General features: G+C 33.6%; 1 protein-coding gene across 1 annotated transcript; it reads left to right on the forward strand.

The window, feature by feature from the left end:
- Nucleotides 1–6,479: 6,479 nt before the first annotated feature.
- Nucleotides 6,480–7,419, forward strand: ATOH7 (atonal bHLH transcription factor 7). The gene has a single exon (XM_044055602.1). It carries the CDS (start codon nt 6,964–6,966, stop codon nt 7,417–7,419), a length of 456 nt encoding a protein of 151 aa, XP_043911537.1. The 5' UTR covers nt 6,480–6,963.
- Nucleotides 7,420–10,625: the final 3,206 nt, after the last annotated feature.

Here is a 10,625-nt window from a genome sequence, read left to right on the forward strand (position 1 = left end):
CATTTAATTATTTGTCTGTTTATTGTTTTTTTTTTCTTATCTTTCTCTTTGAAATTATTTTGACTATGTACACTGTACTTTAAAATAAAGCATCCTAATATTGGAGGTCTTTAGAAATATCAAAACTCTGTAGCTGCAGACATATTGCCTACCTTTAAAAAATTGTTATAACTTCACATTTTCTATCAGAGCTGCCTTGTTATCTATATCCCAATGTTCCACTTAAGTTTCCTTTTTTTCCTGATTTACATTAATTGCTCACATGTAGCTTACCTGTTCTAACTATCTCAGGTGCTATTCCAGTTTTGTCAGAGTTACTGCTTCTGTTCAAATTATATGCTTCTGTATCAAGAATTTGCTTTTTATTTAAAGTTGCCTAGTATTTATCCAGTCAGACAGTCTTTCCTAGTCTATATCCATATTTCTAAACATTCCTGTACAGAAACTGTGTTTGCATTTTTTAGTAAAGATTTATATTCTTTGTGAGACTTAGCAGCAAAGCATATTAAAATAATTTCCATAACTGCATAGAAATTAGAAGGTTTAGAGTGAAAATGCTACCAATAAATTAAACCAGGTCATATGTTAAACACCATTGTTCAGTTCAAAAACTTTCACATATAATACTCCTTTCTGTATACATTGCTGCTTTAGAGCTATAAAGTGTGCCACCAGTCTACATTACAGTAATTGTAAGCTTATAGGACACACAAAAATTTATAAGTAAAACCCAGTCAAGCTAGAGGTTTCACTGTGTTATACCTTAAACCTTCTGAAGTGGAGGCCCATAGGATATATGCAAATGACCACTTAAGGATATTTGGTGTTTCAGCTACATGGCTTCAGAATGTCCATGACTTTTTTTACTTTTTAAGTCTTTATTGATACATTTAGGCCAATAAAGCCAAACTCCAGTAGCTGAAAGCATGCATGATTTGGCCTTTTTATTCACCTCACCAAACAGTATAAGTGGGTAGGTTGTACATAAGTTACAATCACAGTACCCTTAAACCCAGCTGATGCCCAAAAGATTAAGGTGCTCACAAAATATCCCAACTAACATCCAAACCAAAGAGTAATAAAGGTCACACAAAGAGTTCAGTAATAACTGCAAGAAAAAGATTGCCAAGCTAGAGTTTTCACTGTGTTATACCTAAAACCTCCTGAAGTAGAGTCCCATGGGATATATGCAAATGACCCCTTAAGGACATCTAGCTGTGGACATGCATGTTTCAGCCTTTTTATTGACGTCACTAGCATAGCATAGGAAACATACATACATGTATGCACACATACAGAAACACAAACGTGAATGCATGCACACATACCTGAGTAGACAGACACACACACACACACACACACACACACACACACACACACACACACACACATACACTGATAACTGATCTAGCTAATATGCATGCCATTTATTTCATCTTTGCTTGATCTGCACAGTGCAAAACAAAAGTAGCTTAAGATGTGCTTTTACAGCTTTCAGGTATTGTAGAACATACATCTGTCTTACAGAATTCTGCCTATTCAAAAGCTTTCCTGTATCAGTAGCTATACAAGACCTACAGAAGGTCAAACAACCAGGACATTGACGGTTGTCACTGACACTACAGAATAATAAATATTATAACCCAAGAAGCAAAACAACTAAGTCTAGATCTATAATGTCAGAGAAATAACACAGCCTAAGAACCAGAACAACTGAGTCTAGAACTGTAACATCAGAAGCATAACACAGCCTAAGAACCAGAACAGTGTCTAGAACTGTAACTTCAGAGTAAAAACACAGCCTAAGAACCAAAACAACTTAGTCTAGCATTGCCACTACAAAGTAATAATACTGCCTAAGAACCATAGCAGCCTAAGTCTAGCACTTGCAGTCTAGAGGAATAACATAGCATAAGAACCAGAGCAACTCAAGCCTGGCACTGCCAATGCAGACTATTAATACAGGCTGAGAAGCAAAATACTAGAGTTTAGCACCGTTACTGCAGAGTACTAATACAACATCAGAAACAGAACATCTGAGTGTAGCACTGTCACTGCAGTATTCTAGTAGTTTTTATCTGGTCACCAGTAATGTGGAATGTGCTTCATTACCACATATTTTTCTATATAATCTGATTTTCATTGTTGCAAATGACACCAAGATCCCAGGATATTTTGAAATACCACTAAATTTGACATGCCTTTTAGCAAATTAAATTTGTTAAATAAATGTAAGAACCTCTGAAATGCAAAAGCTGATATACTTCAGAGGAAGTTAAACAAGTTCGGATTTTATTGTACCAACTTACTCTGTATCCTTATTTAGACTTTGTTGTACCAAACTATCCTACATCTTTAATAAAAGGATACTAAAAGCATTTTTGTACTGCTTCAAAGTTTTAGTTTCCTACACGAATATGATATTTTACAAATTATAGCTGTTTTGCCATGAACAAACTTGAATATAATCAGAAGTTATTCCCATCATGTATTTAAGTGCACTTTAATAGAACTGATGTGAAATTCTCCTAACCAAGAAATACATTTCAGAAATAATAAGCATCATCCATATTAAACATTAAATATTATTTACTACAGCTATGAACTATAGTTTGATCCCCTGGTGTCATTTCCATGGTCATACCTGGAAATAACATGTACTTGAATGCAACTGCCTGTTGTTCAGTGAAATATTTGTATTAATCCAAGTTCCTCACTTTAAACTGTGTTATAAAACACATAAACATGGAATACGTGAGGAAAACACACAGCAGCTACAGTAATGTAAATGCTGAGTCTACAGTGATTTTTTTCCTTACTAAGGTCATGTGGATCTTTAGTTACAGGGCTCAGAGATCTCCTATAAAATCAGTGAGTGTCTACCTTAGATGTATAAAACTGCAATCAGTAGATTGAACGTGGACATTTTTATGAAATGAATGTTTAATGTGGGTGAATACCCAACACACATGCACCATAGACACTCCCTGCTAATTAATACAATCCCTTGCAAGGTCACAGAACTCACAAAAAATCAAGTGTTTAATTTTGCACAAATATCAGATATTTGTGTTTTTCATTCTTTAGAAAATTTGGAGAAAAGTACCTTTTGTGAAACGCAGTCTTAGATTGCTATAATTTGATAACTTTTATTTTAGCAGAAAAAATTACTTTTAGACAGTTTAAAACTGTTAAAGAACATGGCAAACTAGGACTGCATAACAAAGAAGTGCTTCAATCAATTGTATTTATTTCTGCTCAAAGTGGTAAAACTGTTCACTTGTACAGCCTAATTCTTTGTACTTGAGTCTTAGTTCTCCAAAATTGCAACAACAAAAGATAAGCTGATTTTAAAAGTCATCAGACTTCATGGCTCGTTTATATAGTATGCTGCAAAAAGGCTATGTGAGAATTGCAAGGACACCATTGTTTTAATATGGTTAAATGGAAAGTCATTTGAAATTCACAGTTATTTGAAACAGACTACCATTACATTTTCAAAACCATAGGTTCAGACTTACTTCATTAAAGACTTTGATAAGGCTAAAAATATTGCACTTGTTTGCTTTAAAATACATTTTGTTTTTTTCTGTGAAAATATGGGATGAAATGTAAAAGAATTATCAGATGCTGAAGTTAATGCAAGTATGTAATTCAAAACCAGTTGTCAAGCATGATGGATAAATGCCAAAGAACCCATACAAAACTAGAAGCCTGCTTAAGTAAGTTTTCTTTTAAAATTGATATATTGTATAAGCTATATTCTTTTGTAAAGGGGAGGGTAGGGGACCTTGAGCAATATCAAAATTTTGAGCAAGAGTTCTTTCTTTATATTGGCTGAGTCTTGGTACAACACAATCAAAGATCCAATGTCCTACATTATTGGTGAAAAACCTTCCAAGAGACATATTAAAATGAATATTCCTTTTTTGTCTTTCATCTGTTTTGGAAATCGAATCGCTAGATGTAAGAGAGATGCTATACATGTTATTAAATGGAAGATAATGTAAAATAAACTCAGAAGTATAGGCTGAACAATTCACCTCTGCTGCACACTGATGTTATTAAAAAGTTATTTTCTAGTATTTTGAACAATGTAGCTTACAGCAAGGAAGAATATAGCAATACAGAATAAAGAAAACTCTTGCTGCACTGAAGTAAAATTGTGTCTTAACCTGACAGGAACTTTTATTAAATGGATTTAACTGTCAACTATATGTTACTAAGTTGGGTAAAAATAAATATTACATTGCATCTGCCAAAAGTTACACTGTATTAGTCCTAAAAAAGCACTTCATTTAATTTTCTGCTTAGCTTACTTTGGAAAAGTGCAGCAAAATGCTATTTAAACTAGTGTCCATATTGGCTACTAAATTTGTGTACCTACACCAAATTACTGCAGATGTACAGTTGATTAGTAGAATGATTAATTTAAACATATATTATTATAAAAGTATGGAGTAAAACCACACATACACTCTCTCTCTCACGTGCGCGCACACACACACACACACACACACACACACACACACACACACACACACACACACACTCACTCACTCACTCTACTGAGATGCATAAGGGCAAAAAATCATCAGTTTGGGATGTTTATTGTTAATATAAAGCAAATTATCTAACAGAGGCAGTACATACACTTATAATGGTACTGTACCAGCAATTGTGGTGTAATTATTTGAAAAAATGCTAATTAATCATTACATTTTCTTTCTGTCATGTTCTATAATTTTAACTGATGATTTCAAGTCATTTATCTGGTTGTTTATTGAGTTAATGCCTTTGTGAATCTTCTCTAAGATTCAGGTATTTATAATTATTTACATGAAAAAAGCTTCTTGAATTCAAATGCACATTATGTTCTACAAACTGTCAGATAATTGGAACTTGCACTATACTGTGATTTTGTTTTCACTAAAAATATGCCTTTTTTTTTTCCTTAAGTTAAATTTTAGTTGTTAATATTTTATTAATATCTGTATGAAATAATCTAATATCTATGTATTAAAATGTAATTTTATAGCAGTGCTTTCTTCCTAAATACATTACAAGGTAAGTAAACTAATGTAATTATATAAATAATTATGTGAAAATAACTTTTTAATGAGTGATTTCAACAAACAGAAGACTTAAGTATTTATGTTTTAAGTAAACTGTCCACCAGAATGTAAATGAGAAAAGCATTTTAGCAAGCTAGTTATTAGCTATGAGAATTTTGAATGCAAAACAATCGTAGCTGACAGCCTTCATCCAACATCTGTCACATTGGAGTGCATTGATGGTCATTATATTCCATTGTTTTCAAATTATTCAACCTCACTGCATTGTTATTCTTTGTGGAATATGTGTATAAGTAGTTTACATCTACCACAAAAGATTACAGAAGGCATCCTTAACAGAAGCTAGAAGATCCTGTATTTATTTTGTTGCATGTTTTGCCAGCCTTAGTAAATTCCATTTGGCAGTAATGTTTAAGTCTATGCGCTGCCAGGCATAGATTCAGCAGCAATCTAGAGGTTGATTCTCACAGCCTAACCCTAAGTAAGTCACTTAACCAGACACTGTCTTGGATCACGCTTTAAAAGTGGACTTACCTGGTTGGGAAACAATTTATTATTAAATTGAATCACATCAGTTACAGTTAAATAAGAAATTATAAATATTTAGATACATTGCATGCAATGCTGATTTAACTTTCAAAACTTTTTCTTTCATATAAGAAGCTGGAAATATTTTACTAAATATTTATTTTATTTTAAAAGTTCTAATGGCATTGAAAGTATTCCAGATTCCCTCCCATGCATTTAAATTACGTTTTTGTAGCATGTATGTAGAGTTATATCACTTGCAAAACTCTGTAGTACATATTATTATCTGAAACTGATATAGTATGCACTTTTTATCACTTCTAAATATAACTAATATGGAACTAGTGCCTAATTTCATCTAAATATGACATTTCCTTTTAAGATATATCAGGAGTATAAATCACAAATATATAATCAAGGACATTATGTTCCTGTTGTGAAGAAATAAGTTCACTTATCATAAAAAAAAAATTATTTAGGAAAACAAGGGAATGCTAAGATAATTAAGACTTTTGAGAGGGGTGTCTGCTGGCTTTGGCTGTTGCTGTGAACATGTTAGAGCTGTGCATTACTCCAGATGGTATGCCAGTAATGCTGAAAAGGCAGCATGGCTTTGTTTGTGGTGCTAAGCAGATGAGGCTATGATGCTAAGAATTTCACTCTGATTTGTTCTGTGGTTCCCAGGGTGGAAAGACAGTAGGACTGAAGCTGAAGGACGCCAGCCCACCTGCTACCACCTGTTCAGCACTTAAGTCATTGGCTATAAAATGTCCTCCTTCCTCTGTGAAACAAATAGTGTTCTACTGCAGCAAGAGAGGATGTCTCATCTCTTCAAAGCCACTACAATATTAAAACAAAACAATATTTTTGAACCACAAATTATGTGAAGACAAGGACTTGATTTTTTAATGTCATCCTATAAGGAATCAATGGCCTTAATGTTGTCTGCACATTCTTGCTTCAGAGACTGATGTACCAATTTTGTCAGTTCGGACTCCATCTCCAGTTGAAGCTTTTCACAGAAAATCGCATTGGATGTTCTGAGTCAGGTAACAACATCCTTTGGTTGCTAGTTAGAACACAGACTTGCAAAAAAGAAAGACAATGGTTGTTTTAAGACTATAAGCAACATAAAGAGTTATTGAGAAAAATCAAGTACTATGTATTAGCATATGTTTAAATATAGCTCTTACTGCAAACCAGATGCTAATAGTTTTATTTATTAATGTGTCAAATATTATATATCAAAAATAACTTCTACAACAGTAGACAATACTGCAACAGCTGCAGTTAATAATATTTTTATGCAAAGTGTGCTTGTCTGCTATAAAGTATCATCACAACTTGAAATTTTATAAATATGAATTCTTACAAATCAAGCGAATCTGAATCAGGTTCTGAATCTGAAACTAAAGGACCAGAGGTAACAGAACCTGACATTAAGACTGTTTCAGAGAAAATGGAAAGTTCTACCAGAAGAAGACTGGCTGCTAATGCAAGAGAAAGAAGAAGAATGCAAGGACTAAACACAGCCTTTGACCGCCTGCGGAAGGTAGTACCTCAGTGGGGGCAGGACAAAAAACTGTCAAAATATGAGACTTTGCAAATGGCATTGAGCTATATTATAGCCCTTAACAGGATCCTGTCGGAGGCTGAGCGATACTGCACAGAGAGAGACTGGATTAACCTACACCACGATCATTTCCATCAAGAGAACTATCACCCCTACCTGGGGGCAAGGTCCCCAGCTAATGCTGACAACTACACACAGAACATTTTCAGCTGTCAGCATGAAAACTTTCAGTTTGTTAATTAGACAGAGTATGAATGAAATGCATTCATGAACTTTACTGTGTTTTCATATTTTAAATGCATTCATGAACTTTACTGTGTTTTCATCTTGTGACTTTGAAGAACATGAACCAAAAAAAAAGGGTGACTGTAATCTTTGTAGTGTACTCTCTGGCTCTGAAGAATACTGAATTATGATTCCACACAGCATTGCTTAAAGTTATTAACATAAAATGTAAATGACTGTATATATCTGACTTTAAATTTTTTTTACAGTGCAAACCCTTGAGTTTTATTTTGTATTTTAATGTAATGTAAAAATGTGCAGACTTTAAGTATATTATACACGTCCCTTAATAGTACGTCCAAACTCAGTAATGGATTTACTGATTAGTGACACATATCAAATGTTAACAATAAAGCCCAGGGATCAGGATCTACTCCTTTTCCCCAGACAAGTACAATTACTTTTGCACTTATTTTTATAAGATTCCTGGGTAAGCAGTAGAGGTATAATAGCTATTATCACTATTACTGTTTTTTAGGACTGCAGCTTAATGCTACATATTATACATGCTACAGTGTTAAGTTCTTCAGCTAAGTAATTCAATGACATTCATTGGAAAAGTACATTTATATTGTGTTGCTAGATATTAGTCCTGAAACTCCTAACTGCCTTAAACTTTATAAGTTTGAGCTATACTACAGATCATGTTCTGTAGATCTGCAGGGACTCTTTCATGTGTTCAAAAGAAGCATTAACTTGAAATACTAGGGGAGCACATGTGAAGCCTTCTCCTGCTGCTTGTACAGGCAAATGAGTGTTAGCATGTGAATGAAATAGCTTCTCACTGTAACAGATATTTATTAATCAAGAAATAACTGCTGTATTTCTAAGGAAAGATGTTTTGTCGTTTTTGTTGTAAAAATAAATTTGTTTTGGTGTATGTGCGGTTAGTTCTTTATTTAGTTCACATCTGTTGGTTTCATTTATAAATGTGAAGTATTTTATTTTCTGTTTCTGCTTCAGAGATGCTTAAGTCCACTTAAGGCATCAAAAAGCAAAGAACAAATGCTTTCAAAAGTTCCACAAAGGTTTGTTTTTAACAATACTGTCATATATTTTTAGTTGCAAGTTTGCACATGCTGGAATTGAAACGGCTGACTACATTTTGCTGTTTTGTGATTGATATATTGATTTGGATTTTTACTGTTTTAAACCTGCATTTCAGTTTGTTTTCCTTACAAAATACTGCACTTAACATTTTATTCAGAAAGGCTTCATTAAGGAGACCCCAGGTTTCCCTGATTTTTGAATACTAAGTGATTTCTTGTTCGGAAATTAATTAACTCACATGCAACAGTGTGCGTCCTAATTATTTAGGTCAGCTTCCGGAAAGAATGAGCTATAATACCAACATTAACCTGATTTGAGTCCAGTTAAATGGAAGGAGAGTTTTCTTAGGAGTTTTCAAGTAAAACCTGAGACACAGAAATCTGGCACAATGCTTAAATGCAGAGAGTTTAATATATTAAACATTAACATGTCCTCTGAAATGCACATGTTTTACTTGTACATGAAAAGCATAACTGTAGGATGATTTGCCCATTTGCTACTCCACACCATTATGCGCATGTCATTATGACAGCTGTCAAGCTGTATTTGACCCAGAGTGATCGATTAAGTTATAAGATGACACTGCACTTTATTACCATGCCTCTCAGAAGTTAACGATCATAGTGTCATAAAACAAATGAATGAATTAGTAGCATAATAACAAATCAAAAATCTTGAGCATAATGCATATAACATTATTTAATGACAATATCAAGTACTATGTATCTGGAAACAATATGAAATGCATACTGCATCAGACTATAATATTTAGTTGAAACGTCTTGCCAAAAAATATATAACATATAGGCATCTTTTCTGAAAATCATGAAGAAAAACATTTTGCAACAGCTTATCGCATTTATTGACTAACAACACAGGAATCTAGATAGTAGGCTTTATATTTTAGAAAACCTTTTATTCATGCTTCTGGTAAACATCACAAATAATCAAGCTAAAAACATATATGTTGCTTTTCCAGTATGAATTTCTGCTGCCTAACAAATGTGATCCAGAATTAATAATACTTCTAGAGTATTGACCATTGCAGTATACTCTCATGTCAATGTTTAATAATACTTCTAGAGTATTGACCATTGCAGTATACACTCACGTCAATGTTTAATAATACTTCCAGAGTATTGACCATTGCAGTATACTCTCATGTCAATGTTTAATAATACTTCTAGAGTATTCACCATTGCAGTATACACTCATGTCAATGTTTTCTACAATTCAGGAATAATTATCAGTTCTGATTTTCTTTCTCATGTCAACATTTTATCTATTTTTAATTTTACCAACAACATAATGAGCATGAGCTTTGCTCACTTCTACATCTACATTAGAAATCTTGCAATATTTTCTATAAACAGGGAGTCTTGCAAAACAGATTCTCAGTCAGAGAAATCAGATAAAGTCTGATATTTATACAGTACTGTTATGAGCTATCAAATGAAAAGTGTATGATCGCAAACAAAAATTCCTCTTTGATTACTTATTAAAACTATCACGAGTTTCTCAAAAATTTAGACTTAAGTACATTTTGATGGAATACATATCTTGAAATTGTCTTTTGCTAACTGACAGAAGTTGCATAAAGAAGAAAATTATTTGTAGTTAGGACCTTCAGCATAGTATTATTAGAATGACATGGAACATGTACAGTAGCAACCCCCACCTGCATACATTCCCATATCATCCTGCTTATTTTACTGTACCCATGAATGGCATGACGTGATATGGATGACAAGTTTTTATGAAGTATTTTTCAGGGGAGCAATTTACCTGAAATCCCTTGCAGTTCTGTTTTCATATTCTGATTTCAAGGTAAGGCCACCCGAGGGGGAAAAAGCTAATTCTGTGTTTATGCAGAAAACAGGTCTTGTATTCTGGTGCACCACTCTCAAGGAACTGTACCTGAGTGCTATGTGCAAGAAAGAAGAACAGGTGGAGGTAGGAGAGTGACAGGTATTAAAAGTTAAGTATCAGATGTGTAATTGTAGTTTTAACAATGTAGAAAATGGTATGCTGCATACACAGAACCAGATGATGGTGAAATAGGGCCCTAGGTGGGGCAATGGACCAGGCCCCCCAGTAGCCATTCTGGTGTCCCA

The sequence above is a fragment of the Protopterus annectens genome, chromosome 14.part0 (genome assembly GCF_019279795.1).
Source record: "Protopterus annectens isolate FY-2018-M chromosome 14.part0, PAN1.0, whole genome shotgun sequence".
Taxonomy (NCBI): Eukaryota; Metazoa; Chordata; order Ceratodontiformes; family Protopteridae; genus Protopterus; species Protopterus annectens.

What these genes read in the sequence shown, in the direction of transcription:
- ATOH7 (XM_044055602.1), top strand. Translation starts at nt 6,964, where the DNA reads ATGAATTCTTACAAATCAAGCGAATCTGAATCAGGTTCTGAATCTGAA.